This window comes from Diuraphis noxia, unplaced genomic scaffold, assembly GCF_037042655.1.
Source record: "Diuraphis noxia isolate RWA-SAM2 unplaced genomic scaffold, SU_Dnox_SAM2 contig0005, whole genome shotgun sequence".
NCBI classification, from domain to species: Eukaryota; Metazoa; Arthropoda; class Insecta; order Hemiptera; family Aphididae; genus Diuraphis; species Diuraphis noxia.
In genome coordinates, this window is record NW_028301715.1 from 44,832,219 (window position 1) to 44,855,666 (window position 23,448).

The 23,448-nt window shown below is 30.4% G+C and overlaps 1 protein-coding gene across 1 annotated transcript; it reads left to right on the top strand.

The window, feature by feature from the left end:
* Positions 1–2,846: 2,846 nt before the first annotated feature.
* Positions 2,847–15,092, top strand: LOC107174196 (uncharacterized). Its single transcript, XM_015525049.2, has 11 exons — positions 2,847–3,268; positions 8,563–8,695; positions 8,795–8,937; positions 9,035–9,310; positions 9,385–9,479; positions 9,555–9,732; positions 10,814–11,192; positions 11,878–12,050; positions 12,115–12,344; positions 12,470–12,674; positions 13,115–15,092. Exons 1-11 carry the CDS (start codon positions 3,202–3,204, stop codon positions 13,309–13,311), a joined length of 2,076 nt encoding a protein of 691 aa, XP_015380535.1. The 5' UTR covers positions 2,847–3,201; the 3' UTR covers positions 13,312–15,092.
* The last annotated feature ends 8,356 nt before the right edge of the window (positions 15,093–23,448 follow it).

Below are 23,448 nucleotides of genomic sequence, written 5' to 3' on the forward strand. Positions count from 1 at the left end.
ATTTTATTACATGTATAATAGTAAGTCTTCATCCAACATGCATCGTAAGTTATTAAATTTTGTGATTTATTAAAAAGAATTTTTTTTTAAAAAAATGTTTTTTTTCGTGTATAATGGACAAAAATGCGTTCTAGAACAAAATATGTATTTTACATTTTTGAAATGGAGTCTATGATGAATATATTTTGTGTTATATAGTGCAATTTCTTCATACGGCTGAATAAAATGTAATGTACAATATAATCATATAGGTAATGTAAGATACCAGTGAGTAGGTCCTGCGGGGAATCCTTATCCAATACCCCGCGGTCGATTCAATTTTATTAGGGTATTGTACCATCGTCCCGTTTTATGACGATAACGATGACGATCATATTATATGGGCTATGGTTATTATTTCATCAAAACATTCTGAAACGAGGATCGGTATGTAGCTGTTGTCATATAATAATAGCCATAAGCCGCCTTGAACACGTACCATAATATTATATTATAATATATATATTATGTGTGTGTCTAGGGCCGTCCAAAAAGCACGGGTTGATTAGGCAGTCAATTTTCTCTCGTTTGTTAACAAAAAAAACCGAAAACTAAAATGACCGAAGGTCTACTTGCGTAACCGGCCATTTAAATGTTTTATCTCCGTAAATATACGCGCATAATGCCAGTTTCACTTTCGTGTGATATATTTGTAAAGCACACGTATGTCCTCCTTTTTTTCACATTTAACGCGTATAATACGTTTTGTATTATATGTTAGTGTGTGTGTAGCGTAGTTTTAAAACAAAAAGTATAATATTTGAATAACTACCATTATAATGTGTAGTTACGTACGTGTGCACTATGCACTATACCTAACCTATACATAGTATACCATATACTTAATACATATATATATATATATATATATATTTATTTATATATATACATAAATACGTTATGTCAATATGCATTCACCTGCGTTCATTTTTTTATTATGTCCCGAACTCTCCGGGACCGTTGTATATACGTCGTAGAATACTATATACTCGTATACATCAGAGAAATCGAGATTTCATTGTCTGGGAGGATACAGAGGGTCATCATAACCTGCACCCATTCTCTTCCCTCCCCCCTCGCAGCTATTCAAAACCCATAAATTGGAAATTTTAATACTTGAATTTTATCTACGGAATAATAATAACGTTTAAATCCAAAATCAAACTTTCCGCGGCAATGGGAATCTTACCGCAAGCAAACCCCCTTTCAAAATCACTTTGCCACCAAGTTATTCGATAACGTAGGTACCTAAACTACGAAAAACATAAAATTAATAATTTAAGATGTTTATAACGTAACAAAATACTGCAGAGTGCCTGATGATGTTGCATAAAAATATCATAATTTTTCTTGTATAACCCCGAAGTACGGGATAACGTCTTCGATTACGTTCCGAGGTTTGAACATCGCTATATAGACTGTGGACAAAATTACCCGACGCTATACTTCCACAGTTTCGTGTAATAATAATTATTTATTATTATACATTTGTGGACGTACTGGTCGTATCTATAGTTATAAATATTAACTACCAACTCATAATTAATGAATGATATAAAAATAAGTTAGCTGTTTTATATCCATTAAATCCGTTCGAACTTTGCCACTGAAAATCGTGACGTCTGGACAATTTTATTACAATATTTTTGGATTACGAATTGGATGAACGACAAATTCGACATGGCCCGAGACGTCCAGAATCAAATTATTATGCTGCGAATAAATTTTCACATGTGCATCTCGCCAATGCACCTCGCTTAAAAGAAGTAGGAAACGTCCTTGTTACGATGTGTGACGTCCGTTTCGTATCGAATTATGGTATTATTTTTGAATTGCGTTAAATGCATTTCATATTGATGTTCCGCCAAGTCATTGTAAATTTGTACAGTCGCAGTAATGAAGCAATACAAACAAGCGGATATCGGTCCGCGTTTTCTGCACAGGTAATAACAGTGTAATACCCGCGGTGCAATGCGTCATAATATTATATTATAATCAATTAATATTGTTATAATCGCCAATCCCCAATATGTAGACTTAAACAGTGAATTTTTGTCGTAATCGCGGAGATACTTTGGCTGCTGTATAGTCTATAGTACATTATATTGGATCTGACTTGTAGACGCAAGAGTTGATGTATCTTGTGGTCTGATAATTTTTTCCCCGAGCATATCTAAGGCCATTTTTAGTGAATATTCATTGCGCTTCCACTTCTCTTCACTTATATAAATAAGTTTCACTAGTAGAAAAACCTTCTTCCCTTGACACAGTGGTGACCTCTCTGGTTACTACCTTTTACCATCGAAGCGGCGGAGCGTCGTTGGATATTTACTTAAAATATAATATAAGAAGGAGAATCTAAAAAATTCCTACTATTTATTGTCGTGGACACAAAGTTAGCAAAGTCTTACTGCGCATGGGTGTCCACATTGGACTTTGCTGTGAAATGATTTGGACAGAAACAAACGTCCTTAAACAATGGCCTGGCATATCCCGATTGTACACCCGGTGTATATAACATATACCACATAAGCTGGAGAAACGATCCGGCTGATGACGAGTGGTATATGTAACTTGCGTATATGACGTTATCCTGCCCACCTACGTATAGTTATTTATGGTTTGTCGTGTTCTTGTCGGTCGCACTACCACCCGTCGACGACAATCGCTGGAGACCGACGACGGCGGTACACGACTTCAACATAACAACATTCGTAGCGATAATATTGTAGCCATTGTGGCGACGTGCTGCAGTCCGCGGTGACGTCAACGTCGCAGAGCACGTGACCCGCTGCAAGGCCGCACCGCCCGCCCGTCCGGCCACGGTAGGTCCGCGTAGATTCGCCGTAACCGCGTCCGACGAGCACGCCGTCGCTTAAACGATCGCCAACGTGCGTGCCGCCAACACACGCGCGAGCGCAACCGTCGTCCGCCACGACATAAACAATATTTTACGAACACGCGACCGGGCCCGGCGGCTGCAGATCGACCGCATCAGCACCGTCAGTACTGCCTGGAAATAAATAATCGCAACAACAACAATAATAATAATAATAATAAATCTACCTACGGCAACGGCGGTGAAATAATTGATAATAGCAGCAACAATCGTAACGCGATCGCGATCGACGCGGCAATTCCGACCGTCGACGCCGCCGCGCCATGGAATCGCGAGGCGCGCTGCTGCTGTTGGTCGTGTACGTCGCGGCGTTCCAGCGACCGGAGCACGGTAAGTCTGAACACATCGTCCGGAAACGGCGGCGTACTTCTTGTTGTCGCCTCTTGTATTGGTGTACACGTTGAATTCAAATGTTTGTTACAAAGAGTCCTGTAGTTGATATTTTGCGCCGAAATCGACCCAAATTTATGGATATACGGCGACACGTACTTAATCGCGTCTGTAAGGCGACGTGTAAATTATTGCACCAACATTTTGGAAATGCGTTCGTATAATTTGCTCCGAAACAAAGATTTTATTTACCGTGTCGAGTATAGTGAAAAAAAATATGAATTGTGAGTTACGACGACGCCGACGCCGAAATTCAATTGGTCTATCGTATTTTTTTTTTTTTCGTATGAACGTACACGAGTTTTGATATCGTACTGATGATTTTGAGATAATTTATGAAAAGCTATTAACACAAATGATTCCGATTCAATAATTTCTTGACGGTAATTTCACCAACTTATTCACACCGTTTTACGATACCTATACGTCAGTATGATTGACTACATTAAAGTTACCCAATAACAATAACAATATAATATACTATATGAAAAATATGTATTATAGTATATATAGTAGGTTTCCGATTGAGTAGAATTATGTTATATAATATATAACGTTATAATTTTAATGGTTTGATACCATATGTGGTTTAACGCGATCGAATGTCAAAGGTCAAACTTTGTGGCGACTGGTACAAATAATAAATACCAGTTTCGGCTACCCGCGATGGTGTATAAATAACAATATAATATAATTTATTTTGATGCAAATTACGAGATCTGGTGTTCAGCCGGACATTATAAACCGCGAAGTGTCGAATTCTATACGTTTAAAACAAATATAACATAATAGGTAACACTTATTATACGAGTCCGATAACATATTTATCTCTGCTAGACACGGTGTATATAGTGAGAACCTAACTTATTTAATTTTAACTAACAAAGGCGTATCCACGAGCAGCACATGGTTCTAAATTTTTAGGGGCAAAAATTAATCACAATTTACTGGCCATTAAAATTGATAAGTTTGACTCTCAATATATTTTATTTAGAGGAGGGGGTAGAGTCTATTACCCCCTTCATTATCCTACCCCTTAAAATTTCACTAATAGGCGTATCCACCTTCTTGAGGACATAAAATTGACGAAATGGAAAAGAAAAGGTAGATACTAGTCTAACTTTATCATAGGTTAATGCATTTAAAAGCATTATCACGTCATTATGCGGTCGATACACTTGAATACTTGACAGCGAGTTGAAATGGGTGGATTCGAAATAGGGTTAGTCAACCAGAAACGTTTAGAAAAATGTTTTGGTGGATATCTATACTACCGTGCTAGTATTAATTTTTTTTTATGCGTACATTTTGCCCAGAAATATAATATTGTACAAATGTTGATATAAAAAATGTTAATGTCCTTACAGTGTGCATTAATCGTCTTGAATTGAATTCCTACTTTTTTATCTGGTCTGACGGTCATTTTTGTTTTACTTTTTGTTCTTGGGCCAACCGAAATAAACCACGCTTTAAAATATCGGTTTTCTTCTGTTTATCTTAATATTATAACTTGTAAGTAAGCACCTAAATGATAATTATAAATATTATTTTCATACAATTGTGCATAATATATTAATATTATAGCTGCGCTCTTGCGAAATCTGTCGGAACCGATAAATACGTCACTACCTATACTATAACCATGTAGTACACACCATTATACAACTATTGTTAATTTATGACCCAAACATGACCAACGTATCAAAACGCGTGTTAATTGTCGTATTCAGATTTTGCTCACATCTATTCCTAAAAAGCTCTGTTTCTAATTAATATTTAACGTATCATTGAGCACTTCAAAATTATTTATAATATTAATAATTACGAATAATACCATAGATATATTTTGTGTTTTATCTATTATTAATTTTAGTTATCGAATTAGCCATTATATAAAAATAAAATTAATCGATTTTGTTTACTACATTTATCTCAGCTACCTATTATAATTTAAAACATAACTACTACTTTTTAGCACAAAAAAAATGTAACTGAATTTGCTCAAAAACTAATATTGGCTATTTTAGACTCAAGCCACGGAAAACTGCAGATATAAATGTTTAATAAATTTTAAAATAATGGTTAAACTTTAAAGTATGACTCATGTGATATATTATGTTAAAAACATAAAAGAATTTTCAAAAAAGTAATTCAATTACAATAGTCAATAAATCTGATCATATTATTATTGTTATGTTTTGAAATCGTATTTTATAGTGAATTTTATAGCGTTCACTTTCTTATTAAAACGATTATCGTTATGACCACCACTTTCGTTGATTTGCAAACTAAAGATTTTAATGATATTAAATTTATGACTTTGTGAGTGATTACCTTTCTGTTTACCGAAAAGATTTTTAGAGAAAAAACATTAAAAAATACGTTTCTTTTTTTTTTGATTGATGAGACGTTTGTTTAGTTTTTTGTATCAGACAGTAAACATTTCTGACCTTTTTTTGTTGATCTTGTATATCAATAGATATTATAGGTATATATATATATATATATATATAAATTTAGATATTTGCATATAAGTTCGAAATCAATATTGTAACCTTTCGTTCCTAATAGTTCTTAAAGCATTCAAATCTGAGCCCTACTGCAATAATCATAAATTAAACATATTTAACAAAATAATATAAACCACCTGTAGGCTGTACAGAATAAGTACACAGCAGATGACTGTAGTTATTATACATAATATATTGAAGTGTGACACGAATATGTTTACTAATAAAAAAATTAGTGTCAAGCAATAGTCTAGAGGCTGTTGCACTAATAACTATAATAAGTTATAAATATTCACAGATTATGCTTAGGTATGTAAAATACTACATCTATATGCACCTATACTTTCGGTTTGCTACTATAACGATTAACGAATATCTAATAACTCGACTCTCGAGCAAAGATATTGTTACGTTTTTATCGTTATAACTCCAGTAAGTAATCTCGTTTTTAAATTGTGTCGTACATTCGTATATACATATCATAAAATGTATAATTTAAGTTTACACGAAAACTTTTTTAGTAAACTGTAATAACAATAGTTGTATTTTTGGCTTATCACATTAGTAGTTCTACGAAGTTTCATTATACTCTTGGACCATTAACTAACTTTATTAATTCTAATTTCTTAATTTATTTAATGTTCTCGGCATGTTATTTATTTAAGTAAAATAATGAAATTAAATAATCATATTAACTCAACAAAATAAATTTGTTTACTGCCTTATTAAAACGACGTTCAAAACAGAATCATTAAAGAATTATTAGTCATTTAATTTCCACGCTGAATATATGATGAACAGCGGGAGCTTATAATATTAATATCACAAAATTGATCATGACACTGGTGTTTTATAAAATAAGCGTTCATTGTTTTCAACTGTTACCACCTGTGTTATATAATAATACAACGTGAAAATAATACACAATTGAGTTGACCTTCAAAATTAGCCATACCAAACGCCTACAAAGTGTATTGTTAAGTTTTCATAAAACGTCATAGTATCGTTTTGGTATACTTTCGCTTTTTTTTTTTGAAAAGAACAACTTGGACAGATTGAATTTCATAGTTTTGGACATTTTTGCACATAAATTGTTTTTATTTTATCTAATACACCTAACTAACTTATATTTGTTGGTGTACTTTATAAACTTTTTTATTTACCCTACACATAATATCTATAAAATAAGTTTGAAACCTAAATAGTTATTTAATATTTGTATACATATACTTTTTCTTTTTCTTTCGTTCAGTTTTATCTTATTTATATTCATATTATTTGCATGGGTGCCCGCAGGAAATTTAGGAGGGAAGGGTATAATGAAATCAAACACCAAAAAATATATCGAAAAATGACATAGGCCATTTAATCGGTCTTCACCCGTCGAAGACCGAAGCCAACCAAGTATTAACTCTTCGTAAAGTGTTAAATGGCCTTTCGGCTGTACAACTTGTAGCTGGCAAAGATAGAAAAATGTCTAATGCAATTGTAATACCAGTGAAAAATATTTTGCTATGTTCTAGTAAATCTATTATGTCTATACTTTGTCATTCTTTTTTCTTCCATAAACTATATTAACTTTCACTTTCAGGCTTCAGCTAACAGATTTTCAATTTTATAAAAATTGTAAATATTAGTTATGTTTTTAGTGTACTCTTGTTTTTTCATTTTTGTTAATTATCTAACAAGTGATAGATGTCGTGTGCGTATGTATGCATTGGTCAACTTAAGTGTTTTATGGACTAGGCGATTAATAGAATTTAAACGTATTTAATTTTGCGCGATTAATGTAAAACACGTTAATTTGTACGCCTTAAAAAAATATTTTTATTATGATCAACAATCTCACACACTTAAGTGTAAAAATATCGATGAAATATTTCTTTAAATCAAAACAGAAGTTAAAATTCAACTTTTTTTTTGAATTCTAGGAAGGGAAAATGACCCGTCTTGCCCCCCTCCATGCGCCTATGATTATTTGTAACCCATAATATGTGCATTGTGCACTTAACACAAACTGGCATTACACAATATTTTTGTAATTGGAATTTATTTCCGTAAATAAATAAATTATTATTATTATTATTAAATTATATAGTCATTACTTATTGCAATTTAAAATTAACCTATAAGTAGGTATACATTTTCGAATTTGCGGGTACTTCCACAGTTTTTACCCCGTGATGTATTAGCTATAGTGATGAACACGTTTTTGAACAGCTAACGAGCAAAAGTTGTTTTTTACCAGTGTGTTTCAAACTTTTAAAGACACTTATTTACATTACTGATTATACTCACATGCACGCATTATATTGGTTCAAAGATTTAAATCAAAGCCTTAATGGGGTAATATTACTACGCTGCCAATGTCCGTATGTAATAAACTGTGTAGTCCCGAGTTCAGAATGTCATTGTTATTCACCAAGTTAAATAATATCGTTTAAGAAAAACAATTTCACCAGTCATTAGCTGCAACCACAATTAGGTATGTATAACTAACGGTAGAATAGTTGAGTACATTTTCAACTAAGTATTTGGTATCTTGTGGTAATGGGGTTAATTACGTGGTTAACACGGAATACTGCAGAGCCAGTGTAATAACCCTTTTGTTATGCTACTATGATAAATATAATATATCTGCAGGATAGCAAAAAATGTCAATTGTTAGGTCATGTATTATTTTTTTTTTTAATACATATTTGAACCCTAATTTTTTAATTACAGGGCAAGACTGTCCAGATGGTGTTCCCGTGACGTACGTTAAGTATAGTAATTCTGCTCCGAGATCTGTGGTAAAGCCGATCTTATTGTATGCCAGCACACCTGGAGTTGCCATAACGGCAGAATGTTACAACAGGTAATTAAAAAAACACACACAAATTCAGATATGGTTTTAAACGTTTACATTCGTCCAGTATTTATATTGACATCCGTAAATTATTTTTAATAATTGTAGATGTAGAAAGTCTGTAGACTGCGCCGGATTCATAATAGATTACACGTCAACTTCGTGTTACCGGGTGCCTAACATGGGAAGTTCTACCGACAATATAGTCGTGACCCCTAATGTAAACTTTTTTAGAAAAGCATGTCTCCGCGGTAAGTGCTCGATATATATTTATAAGGTCGGTTTAGTCAAATATTTGCCAATACATAGAAAATCCAATGTCACAATGTTCGGTGTATTTGTTATTAGTCCCCGAATCGTGTAACCGAAGAGCCTGGCCGATCGAGGTATCCATGGACTATGAAATTAGCGGTTTTCAGTATTCAGTCGTGCCCAATGTTGGCGACAAATGGCTATGCGCTCAACTGTGTATTGACCAAGACAATTGTAAATCAGCGAACTACTTTCGGTCAACCAAGATGTGTTCTTTGAACTCCGAAACCCGCAAGACAAAACCTGTAGCGTTCAACCCGAGTCGGAATAAAGTCGAATATTTAGAAAACGAATGCGCCAACATACTACCAGGTTTAAAAATATATATAATTTTATATTTTATACTATAAAAGTATAAATAATAAAATAACGATTTGGTGCTTAAGGTGTAAATCAAATTAGTTCATGCTGGCACGAACCTGTATACGATAGGACTATACAACAAGTGGACTTACAAGTGGAAAACATTAATATTGAACAAGTATGAAGTCACAACGCATAATAATTAGTAAAATAATAAATGGCAATTCAATTAATTTTACTATTTATGTTATAGTGCAAAGAAAGATGTGAATCTGAACAATATTTTAGCTGCAGAGGTTATACTTTTAAATGCCCTACAGATGAGTTTGGTGGCACTCTTTGTCTTTTGCATGGTGACGATACAAGCATAGCTGGCCCACTCATTCCATCGCCATGTTCCACTTACATAGAAAGAATCACTTGCATTGATTGTAAGACAACATATTTTATTTTTCCTAATTAATTGGCTCAAAATGTACTTAGACGTGCATACTAATTACTTATTAAAAGTAATAGTCAGATTTCCAATTATATTTTAAGCCTCCTACACATATTAATAATTATTATTAAACAGGGTGCTCCGTGAGGATATACCCATTAGCTGTAGAGGGAGTTTCGTCAAAAAAAAAATAAATTAAAAAAATTAAATACATGCAGCCCTTGTCTATGTGAGTCTAATAAAAAAAAAACAGATTTATGATATATTTATTATCTCAGGAGATATCGCAATGAGTACATCCTGGTGGTACACTATGTATAGTTCGATATAGTAATATTATACATATATAGGTACCTTGTTTCCTTTAATATTCTAAATAATTTTTGTTTTTCTTATATGTGTTTTGTTTAAAACATTTTAAAATTTAAAATCAACATCGACCGCACCAACGGTATTATACCGGGTGATTCTTTTATCATTGAACACTCATTATTTCAAAAATTATTAATGTTTTTGAACATTTTTTTTTTAAATATGAAATATGAAATTAAAACTCTATGTTGTCATTCAAAAAATTAATAAACTTAAAAAATGACAAGGATAAAAAATATTTTTTTAATAAAAATGTTGGTTTTTTAACAACTTGAAACTATGTAAAATAATATTTTATCAAACAACACTCATTATTTCAATTTTTTTTTTTCAAAATTTTAGATCCATCTTGTTCTAGAACTATATATTTTTAAAATATTTTCACCCTTATATTTATCAGGTAAACCATTATCAACTTTTGATTTTCTAATGACAACCTATACTTAAAATATCATAAACTAAGAAGGCTATTTTTTCAATGAATTTTCACGTTTAAATTTTCATTTTTCGTTAATCCGTTTACAAGATATAGCCTCCCAAAGTTGGGTGGTTTTGGGTGGTGTTTGTGTGTTATAGGTGTATGTTAGGTGGTATTTACACACGAACACCCTATAAGATGGGTTCGATAAAAGAATCACCCTGTATAATAAGGACCTTATATGAATAACAAAAAAAAGTCATGTTGATATATTGGATTTCAGTAAGCGTCTCGTGCAGCGATGATTCAATGATAGTGTCGTTGAGATCCCAGGGCTTCAAAGGCCGAATTTTTGTACTAGGAAGGCCAGAAGAATGCGGCGTTAACGGTCGCCATACAGATATGACAACGATTACCCTGCCGATCGTTGAAAACCACACTCAACGTAATCGCTGTGACGTCGTGGTGGCTAGATCGGCAAACAGCAACAGGAAGTTGGCCACAGCTGTTGTCGTAGTACAACATCACCCGATCATACAAACCGTTGGCGACCGAGTGACAAAGGTGTCATGTGCTGTTGGTTCAAGTCCCCGCCCGTCGTTCTTGGCGTCCAAACCGCAGAACATTACTTTAGACGCTACATTTGGTGTGGCAGAACCGAGGTATGCATCATAATATGTCGATGAGCGCATAATATCACGACATGGGCGTTAGGCATTTTACAAATATCATGCTTGGATAAAATGATTTTAAAAATATGTAAACACTAATCACAATGAACATTCAATCAAGCGTATCAAAAAAAAAGACCTCTAAATATTCAAACTTTTTGCATAACAATTTTCATTTAATATTTAAATAACTGCATATTAACAAATATATTCAAAGCATTTTTATTATTTCAAAAACATTTCAATTGACTCGACTTTACAAAATATACATACTAAATAATTTATTATTAGAATTGGCAACGAATAACAAACAGTAGTTCGTAATTCGATGCCTGTATTTCAGAATCGATGAATCGAATTTTTTTTGTTTTTTTTTTTTTTTTACATATATTATACCAATACTCTATAGATAATACTATTATGTTTATTACATAATTTCATCGTTTGTATGATGATTAATTTAAATTCCATTTATATTATTATATCGGCTATAACTTCATAAGACAATTAAAAACATTGAAAAAAGAAATAATTACTTTTTAAATACTTCTTGAAATGAGCAATTCAAAGTATTTAGTTTGTAGGTACTTTAACTTTAATTTGTATTTATCCGAGTACTACATTTTGGATATTATCAACTTAATCAACAAAATTATTATTATTATTTATCTAACAGCATACATAACACAATATACAATGACGGTGGATACGATCCAAATGGTTTGGTTGGTTCGGCAAATCAAGTCGCTAAGATGAGAATTTTGGAAGTGGGACGAAACGTAAAACAAGTATCTGAAGTGAAACTTGGTGATGAATTGGAACTCCGGATTGATGTGAATCAACCATATAGTAAGGCATTTGTAATTATCGCTGTAACTGCGTTGACACGTAATTACTTTAACAATTATTTCAGACGCATCACAATTAAGAGCAGGACACTTGATTGCTAGTTCTGGAGATGGTCTGGATTCCTTGTTACTCTTAGACTGGAGAGGATGTCCTCCAGAACCATCAACATTTCCGGTTTTGAATTTATCACCTCCAAATTCAATGGTCGCAAGATTCAAAGCGTTCCGATTTCCTTCGTCACCCGTACTACGCTTTAGTCTCATGATGATGTTTTGTGATCAGCTGTGCAAGCCAGTGAGTATACTTAAAGTGTTGACAGGATTTTTTTAACTATCAAGAATATATTTGTTTAGTTTTGGAATTGTTTCGAAATAAATGTTGTAAGTTATATTAATAATGTTTTGTAATTTATTGTATAGAGTGATTGTGGAAACGGACAAGTATCCCATGGTCGGCGAAAACGCGATGTACATACCTCAGAAACTAAAACAAAGGAAGTACCATTACAACTAGCAATCGTAGTACGATCTCTTGAAGAACAAGAAGAAATTATAGCCAGCCAAAGTCAAATTAGTAATATTAACAATAACAATAATAGATCATCAAGAAGATTGGAAGCTTCAGGTACGAATCAAACTATAATTTTCAACTAAGTACATATTTTAAATAACACATTTAAAATGTATTTCAATTTAAAAATTGAGAATTTTTTTTTATTAATAGCTTTGGGTGACAACTAAAAATTGAGGGATTATGCCGTGTATAATAATTATTAAATAAACCATTAACAATATTATTACATTATTAAAGACATATTTAAATATAAATTGTAGAATCAAATTAATTATCAGCTTACAAATTTTACATACTACTACTTAATAAAATGTATTTTTTTCATTTATCAACGCAATATTTGTTATTAGGTACGAAATTCTAAATATGTCTTATAATTATTATGTAACCGATAAATTAGTCAATAGTTTAAAAAAGCTTTTTAATGATTATGTTGATAACGTATACCTATTAAATTATAATATACAATTGATTATATTCTATTTTTACAGTAATTCGCAACAATGAATGGTGCATTACTTGGCCTATAGGATTAGCAATTACTATAATTCTAATCACTATGCAGACCTTAATGATGTTGGGCTGTTGGTCTTATTTTCAACGATCTAATGTCAAGGTCCTTAATGATCGTGTAACTTTAAATTCTGACTTCCAACCAAGACATGTCACTTGGGCCGATCACCAATAAATACCTACAAAAAATACCTAATATAATTTTGTTTGTACCTATGTACGCTTACCATTTTTTTTTATTTATATATAGTATATTATAATTAAATAAAATAACTTAATGTACAAATTATTTTATTACCAAAAATTTATTTATTTTTTAAAAATTGACAGGGACACAATAAAACGTTAAGTTGTATATTAAAGATCAATATTTTATTGTACACAGGTGATACACCAAACATGCTCACCCACATTTATTCCGTTAATTGGGCTTATTTTATTCAAATTCCGAGTTTTAATAGTTTCTAAGTCAGTGCTCTAAGATTTTATATACCATTTAAAGAGTGTAGCGATGCATACTTCTTTTTTCAAATGGAAAATCGGGCTGATTTTACTATAAAATTTTAAGTAGATGATTTTTTTTTTTTTGATGTATAAATACAAATTCGAATGAGTACTTAGTTTCTAAGTTATTATTCTTATGTACAAAGGGAAATCGTATAAAGAATAGTAGTCCATGGCAATATGTTTGTATATAATACGAGGGCTACGACGATTTGAAAATATATTTAATTTATAAACATTTTATAATTTATGAAAATTATCCAAATAAAATGAGTAGGTGGTAGGTTAAATATTAAATGTATTTTATATTTTATGTAAGTATTTTAATGTAAAGGTTAGACTGGATTAAATTGATAGTATTAACAATCTAATTAAAAAATTTGAATAAATGCATTGTTTAAGGATAAAATGGCATGAGCATGCTTGGTGTATATATACTATGTAATTATCATATTATTAAGCCATTCGAAAGAAAATTTTTAATATAATTTTGAAATAAGATATTGAAGTATTATAAATTATAAGTATTAAATATAAAAATATAAGAACATAAAATATCACCTATTTAAATGTAGTTAAGAATAATTTAGCAACAACGCTACTTAGAGTACGTACAAGGTACAACGAGTGGCTATTTATTATGATCTTTTTTTTATTTTAACTTTGAAATTACAATTAGTTTCAACAATTATTTTATATAATATAGAGGTTGTGTGAAAAAACATAATATATTCAATATTATGTTTTTTTGTTGATTTGAGAAAATGTTTATTGTATCGAAAGGGATGTTGATGGTGTTCAAAGGGGACAACAGGTGGTCAAGATGTGTTAATAGGCTGGGACAGATGAAGAGTAAGTGTAAGCTAATATCACAGACCATTGGATCATTGTGGAGTGTCCAGCGAGGGGAATAGTTTAGTGACAGTTTAAAGGAATGCGAAAGAAGTCGTATGTGGTCAAACTGGTAACGAAAGAACGATATTATGCATTTCATAGAAAGATTGAGGTTGTGAAAACCTGGGTAGTGATGAGATAGTTGTTATTATCATCTATCTTTGTTTATCGAGCCTAGATTAAAATATGAAGTATAAACCAAAAAAAAATAAAAATTCGCCCGAGGAACAAATACAAAAGCAATATAATTATGTTTCTTTTAAATTAACCTACATTTAATAACAAATACATTATATTATATTCTCTAATCGATTTGTTTGTAATAAAATATTGAAATATTGTAGAACTTACAATATTTCACGTTGGTATTAATTTATATACAGGACAAAGACAAGTGTTGCGTACTCCGAGTATTAATATTAATTTTTTTTTTTATAAAATACATTCATGATTTGTATAAATTACATAATTATTAATAATTAATTGTAAAAATAAGATATTATAATTAATTAAATTTGTATGAAAATTAAATAAATTTCCATTTAGTTTTATTCAGCATATTCGATGTATTTATAAAACATTATAATAATAAATATCCTGTTTAACTAAAAATGTTACACTATTCACCCAGACGATAGACAATGTAATTATATATATACTTATGTCAATTTTCGACAAGATCAACTTGGTCCATTTCCTATTGTTAATAATTTTATAAATACAATACCTATACCTGAACACCCGTTTACTATACTCCGGATATTGAAACAAAATCTAATTTTTATACAATATAAAATTATCGATTTATCGATGTATCTAAAAGTATTTTTAACAAAATTATGTGTAGATGTTTTACTAAAACGAATTAAAATACACATAATATTGTCACAAGATTTAAAATATATCAAATCATAATACGTTAATATTTTATTTTCTGCCAATCGAATTTTTATGTGTTTTTAATATTTTATACCAATACCAGTAATACTTATGAGTTATGAGTAATAACTTATTACTAATAAGCAATCGTTTGTATACGTTTAAGTAAACAAAAAAAAAATTTAGCACAGAAAGCTAAAAATTTGTTTTACGGATAAACAAAAGGGAAATAACAAATGTTATTTTTTATACTGTTTTTTCTTGTTGGTATTTTTTTTTCTTCTAATATTGGTCATATTGTTGAATCATATAAATAAATTATACAATGGAAAACTATAATTTTATTTTTGTCGAATATCAAATATTGACCTATCGTTTTCCATCTATAGCCGCATTCACATAATTTTATGATCTATCCCAAGTCATGTTTTCGATTGACTTTTTGTTATACTTTTTTTTACTATAGTATAACATCAATATATTTTAAATTCATGGAATAATTTTTATTTTATTTTTTTAATGCCTACACTTGGACTTAAATGACAAACGCCCCTACGTCAGTCCATAATTATTCCTTTTTCGTTTAAATTTTATTATTTTGTTATGTTTGTATAATATTTTTATCTGGTTCACCTATTACGGTATCCAGAAAATATTATAATGCTTATATACGTTTTTGACTGCTTTTACAATAATCTATCCCTATTCCCAACTGATGAGTAATAAATATTTTAAATTAATTCCTTAAAATAGTATTTATATAAGTGAAATGCGTAGCGGTCCAAAGGGATTAATAGTTAATTGGCTAACGCAGTTTGGAATTCAAAAATGAAAAATCAGGGCTGTATTTAGTTTATATTTTTAATTTTTAGCACACTAAAATATTAATTGATTACGTATGTAATCCTCTTAGAAGTTAACGTCACTGGAATAATTTACTATCGGTATTAGAATTCTGATTGCAACTTTTTTGTCATCGCCAACGAGTGTTTATTTAAAAGTGAAATCTCGAATATTTTATTTTTCTTTAAATTTGTAAAATTGTAAACACTAACCATACTAATGGAGGATATAAGGACGGTCAGCGAATTTGATTCTCAGATTTTCATTTATATTATAGTATGAAGTCTCACGATATTCTTGAACTTTGTTTGTATTCTTTATAACATTATATTGTATTGTTGACTTCCACCGCGTCAATAGATTCAACTTCAGCCAGGCGCTCTATTATATGTATAGTCTACGAACAAGCTAATAATAAAACAAGCACGCTGAATAATCTTTCGCAAAAGTTTAATTATAATAATGAAATTATGGTCGATTTAAAATTCAATGCATACGTTAATTATGTATAATACGTACATAATATAGTTGACAGGAGTACATATTGAAACATATGATATAATGACCAGGTAGGCATAACATAATTTTACTTCTCAATTGTTTTACTATTATTTATTGTCTACTTCTTGAACCGATGTAGCAGGAATCGAATACTCTCAAATATAATATTGTATATTGTATATTTTATACATAACTGTTGTTTATTCGACAACTGCCTTTCTAAATAAACAAATACTATTACCGTGAATAAGATGTTTCCGCGGGGGAGTAGAAAATATATACTGTAGCTATAGTTCGTAGTTTAATTTGTGTCAACTACACAGACATCGGATGCTCTGGCTGATGTGGTTAGACCATGGACTTCAGCTAGCACAACACAAGACTGACGCCATCTTGTTGACAAAGAAGTGGGTGTACTGGGATCCAGTGTTAAGTAGCGGGACACTCAGTTCCTTTACTAAAGAAGGTGCGATACCTAGGACTTCATCTTGATCCACACTTAACCTTTAGTGGACAACATTTTAGGACCGTCTCGGGTAAGGCGTCCAAGGCAACTTTGGCTATAAGGTGACTTATGCTTAACCTTGGAGGGACCTCCCCATCCAATAGAACACTGCTAGTGTTCGTAGTTAACAGCGGGTTGATGAACGCCTCATCGACATGGGCAGAAAGAGCAACGAAGTACACTATTTGTTGGAACCTTATGATTCGAGCTTAGAGATTGGTGACTCTTAGAGTGACGAGGGCGTATCGCACCACTGAGAACCCGATGAGGCTGGTGGTGAACGGATAGCCGAAACATCACTCCAAGTGACGTACAGGATCTGCTGTGTGGTCGCACCGACGACGTCCCGATTTGCACGAACGATGGAATACTAGCTACCTCTTCACGCGCCACACGGGCCTTCTATTAAATGGTTGAAGACATTCTTAGCTGCGAGGAGCAAGATGAGAGACTAGCTGAGACCGAAGCAAGAGCTGCTATAAACGACTGAGCTCTCTCCGGGAAATCAGCAGAACGGGATTCCAGGCCTGCGGGTGTGTGTGACACCAAACCGAGAATAGGATCGACAAACGGAACTGACATCATATTTATTTTATCAACTAAATTGTTTAGTATTAGGTGAAGAAGTGCAGAAGCCAATTTCTGATGTTAATTACTTGCACTATGTGTATTTGTTTGCTAATTACTGTATTCAAAAGTTTTTGATGTTTTTCATCAATAAACGATGGCAGCAGAATAGTAGTAAAGTGCAAACAGACACACCTTTGCTGTCGGTTTTAAATCGGGTGGAGGGGGTAGGTAATTTGTAAATATAAAATTTATTATGATTTTTGTTTATGATTTTTTTAATCATAACAAGATACGTGGGAATGCGTCTAAGTCGCAAAGTCATTACGAAAAATTCCAAGACCAAATCTTTTAAGATAGACCTCAGAATCTATGTGCATTTTCTGATCGATTAAGATTCCTTTAAAAATTTTTGCGATTTGTGTACCTACGTATAGGTGCATACTACGATGCAATTTTTTGTTTAATTATCCAACACGCTCAATCATAATCAACTTGCCCTTTTTTTCATATAATTTTTGAAACATTAATTCTAAAACAAAAAACACGTCATTACTATTATAATTATTAACCTAAATTTTAATTGTCTCTTCTATCTATACATTTCACTAAGGGTAATGATAATATCCTAGAATAATTTTAACGTGAGAAGGTAAAAATCTCAGGGGGAGGAGGGGGTAAAAATTTTAGTAGTTACTAGTTTGTGTATGTATAAATATTATATAGTTAATTTAGTGTAGTAACATGATTAAAATCAAACAGATTTTCAAAATAAACATAATATATGTACATTTTATAACAAACAACACCACGCTTATATAAATAAAAAAAATAAACAAATCCTAATGAAAACACATAAATATCAATTATGAGATTGAAATTTCCAGGAAACAGTTAATGGAATATTTAAATAAGTGTATTTTTATAATTTAATTCAAGAAGTCAGAACGATACATCAATAAATTTATCCATAATTATTTCACTCATAAACTTTTCTTCATAAAACAATTTTCACATTTTTTAATCACTCAGAAAAATATGAAAAATATAATTTGCAAAAAATATCACATTATAATTTCAATTTTATTATCTTATCCCTTAGGTACATAAAACAATTTACCAAAGTTGAAATTTAATTCATTAAACTTTATGTAAATACCAAAACAAACGTAATTTATCTTATACCATTGAATAATTTCATATTAAACTTTTGAACATATATACTTAACTTTCTTAAAAAGTAAAATGTACTAGTCATACCGTTAGATAATTAATAGCCATTTTAGCGTTGATAATTATATTTTTTAGTTTGATAAAATAATATAATAAATATACCTATATTTTATATAAATGGCATAATTTTTTAACAGTGAAGTCTAAAGCTTCGTAAGAATAAAATATGAATGATTTAAATAGTTAAAACAAGAAATAAAAAAAAAAAATGGAATAATTGAAATGTTCTATTTAAATTAGGTAGGTATATCCATTCAGTAACAGATTTTTTAATAATAATAAATAGCTAACACAAATAATAGAGTAGTAGCTTCAAACTCGTTTTGTGTGTCGTACTTTAAATTTGTTGTGCTATACATATACATGTACCTAGTAATAATGTACGTCAATCTCACTTCTCTTGTGAGCCATTATTAGATTTTTTAAACCTCGAATCATTGTGGAAACAAGAAGGATAAAATGATATCTCTGTTTTATTTTCAAACTACTCAAAGGACATACTATTAGCAATTTTACTTGCAGAATTATATTTTTCAATTATTAGTCATTGACAAATGACAAATTAATACTTTTTAAGTTCCATTTCATTATACGAACTATTTAGTCTTAGATCTACTAATGATCCCTGTTAACGATGTACGAAATAAAAAAATTAGTATCGAATCGTAATATTATCATGTGTAACTGTTGATGTTTTTAATTTATATTTATATAGGTAAATGGTCTGTACCTACTTTATGATCATACATAAATTGTACACCTACAACATTAATTCCAACTTAAAAATATATAGGTATTTTAATTCCAATTGGGAAACTGCACCTTGTCTAAATAAATATACTAATAAAATAAAATAATTATTTAGTGTGCCTACTTAGTTTTATTATTAATTTTTGTTTATAATAATCTGTAAGGTTAACGGTTGTACTTAATGATTCAAATACTTCAAAGTAATGGTAATTTCTGTTGTTTGAAGAATATAGGGCAATTGAGCTATTTGGCAATTATTATACAACATTTTGCCAATTCAGCCCAACTATATAAAATGTAAAAAAAAACTTAACTGATACGAATAGTACGTACGATTTAGACACTTTTTTTAAAATTGATTATGTTTGTAGGTTTCAACCAAACTCGTGTCTCTACTTTTGGTAACAACTATTATTATATCATCCAGGAAAGAAGATGAGAAACCACAATGCAAAGTTTAATTTTACGGTTAATCGTTGTTGACTCTACATTTTCATTACATCGATTTTTTGATTTTTCGGGAACAAGAATATTAATTAAAACATTAAAAACAATTTAAAATTGAATGATAAATCATTGAAGAATGTAATATAGCATATAGCCATATACGTATTAGGTAATATATCATATACAGGGTGATTCTTTTATCAAACAACACTCATTATTTCAAAAACTATTGACTTTTTTCAAAATTTTAGATCCATCTTGTTCTAGAACTATATATTTTTTAAATATTTTCACCCTTATATTTATCAGGTAAACCATTATAAACTTTTTATTTTCAAAATGACAACCTATACTTAAAATTTAATTAGCTAAAAAAGCTATTTTTTCAACGAATTTTCACGTTTAAATTTTCATTTTTCGTTAATCCGTTTACAAGATATAGCCTCCCAAAGTTGGGTAGTGTTTGTGTGTTATATGTGTATGTTAGGTGGTATTTACACACAAACACAATATAAGTGTTGTTTGATAAAAGAACCACCCTGTGTATATATATATATATAAGTACTTGTGAATGTGACTAGCGAGTACGTGACGGTGACACATTGTTGTGGTGTCTTAATAAATAAATACATTTATTAACAAATTTAATAACACGCGCGTGTTGGCAATTCCAAAACCAATTAGAACAGACCCTAGACATAAATGTAGCGAGTTTAAATCGTTTAAAGAGCCTAATTTATAATGGAAATGACAAAACGATCACTAAACCGCCTAGGTGAATTGATGAGGAAACCAGAAAACACTGATGGAGTAGATGCGGTTTAAGACCAGCTACCACCGATCATTGCTAACACCACCACCAAGACAAATACCTACCACAGCAAAAAATAAATTATATAACAACAAAACCCTAAGAAAACAAAATGTGAAGAAAATTCATTAAAAGCTTCGTAACACAATGTCTTATATTATCTATAATTTCAGTTTTCAGAAATAAAACTTTTAAGCTGTTAGTATTTTTTCAAGGAGTTTTTAGTTAATTACAATTAAACATTTAAACTTGTCATTAAAGTGTACACTGTGTCTATACAATAAGTTCGTGTAAGTTAAGCAGTAAGTGGTAAGTCCATATTAGGTATACATGGCAGTATGAAAATGTATCATATTCAAATGTAATGTACATATTAGAATAATAATATGTAGTAGTAGTAGCCTATTATGTAGCAAAGTTAAATTATTTATATCACATAGGTGTTGGCATGTAGCAGTAAATAGTTGTTCGAACTTCTTTAATTAAATATGATTATATGTGTTCAATGATAAAAATAATAATATCATAAGACGTTACTGAATTAGTGATGTCCTTTTCATTATACTAAATTATAGACCAAGCAATGTCAATTTTTCTATAGATTCAGATTTCAGATAGACTATTTTGTTTTTAAACAGTTTTTCCATAAAAAGTTTTTTCTAATCATTAAATTCACAAAGTTAGAGAAAGTTGAAATTAAGTACGAATAATCTAATAATAATCTTTAACACTTCTTTGCCTTCGTGATTTACTCTAATTGTATTCGTGTGATAAAATCTTGAAAGATAAAATAAAAATTGTAAAAAAACAAACTCTTTACAGATTTGTTTGTGTAGATACTGTTGTTTAATAAACATTAATGTTTATTTGCATCTACTCTGTGTAAAAATAATAATTAAACAATATCGCGGGCTTCTTGGGTATGAAAAGTACATAGGAATGACATTTCGTTAAAAAACAGCTGTTATTAGTGAATTTCTGCTTAGGTAATCTAACTTTATCAATTTCGTAGTTATTGGAAAAAACTTTTTGTACGAAATATTTTGAAAATCGAGACTTGTAGAAAAAATTGAGTTATATGGTATTGTACCTACATGCAAACCAAGAGGTTTTTAAAATTAGGCAGTTTCGTAAAATGTGTATTTGGCACTTATTTAAACCACATTTCAATCCATGGTCATCCTGCGTCAATATTTATAGCGGCGTCTTTTAGCGTGAAAAATGTGTATGTAAATCAATTTTATGAACCTCTTCTTCAAAACTTCGATGCCGTGCCATGATATTATTACATCATATATTATTATTATATAATTATACAATTTAGTGTATATGGATAAGATATCAATACGTCCTTAACTTGCAGTTGATTGATTTATTGGAAATTTCAAAATATTAATCTTCTTTAAGTAAATTCAATTCAAATCACTTTAACATTACTAATTACTTCAAGTTCAGTTTAAAAAACTTGCAGGTAATTATTTCTGAATATTCAGTGTAAACTTTCCATGGATAAGTAATCAATGTTCAAGCAAAAATGTAATCTGTTTTTTAAAAATATTAAGCTATAAGCAGCTTGGACATTTTAATTATATATACATAGACATATTGTACTTGCTTAGGTAATTAAAATCTAATCTAAAGTTTTGAAAATACCATTGTTAATTTTCGATTAAGCACCAAGCGCTTATCACTGCATATTGTTTAATATTAATTTATTACAATATTATATACTAGGTGTATTATATTATTATATATGAACGAACAAAAGGATTTATTATCATTACAATAACCTATACATTTAAAAAAAAAATCCATTTCTCTACAATTTTTTTTCTATCCTTGTTAATTTGGTGGACTAATGATGGTAAGGTGTAATGTTCAAATTGTATTTGCATGTTACATCCACTGAACTAATTTTCTACGGGTGCCCCAGCTGGTTATTATTGTATATTTGTATTACGTTGCAATATATTATTTTTATACTCATTTATAATATACCTACCCATCTGATAAAACACTAATTTGACTTTCATTCAAATAAATGTTTAGTTCAAATCGTTTACTATACCTATTTCACGCATCTATCTATTACAGTTCAGCTATGGTTTTGGTGAATAAGTATAACTATTATATTATGTATTATAGGTATCAGTAGCAGATTGTAATTCAATGTGAATTTACGAATGTTCATACAAATTACAAATTGAGTTGACTAGGTAGGTGGTATTTTTTTAAAATAAAATTAAAAGGTAGCTTATACCGCACTCGATACCAATTCATTAATTCACAAAACGATTAATTAGTTATATAGGTAGATAGATATGTATATGAGTGGGTGAGTGTAGCAGGGTGGAAGAGTAAAAATGTATGTCTCAGTA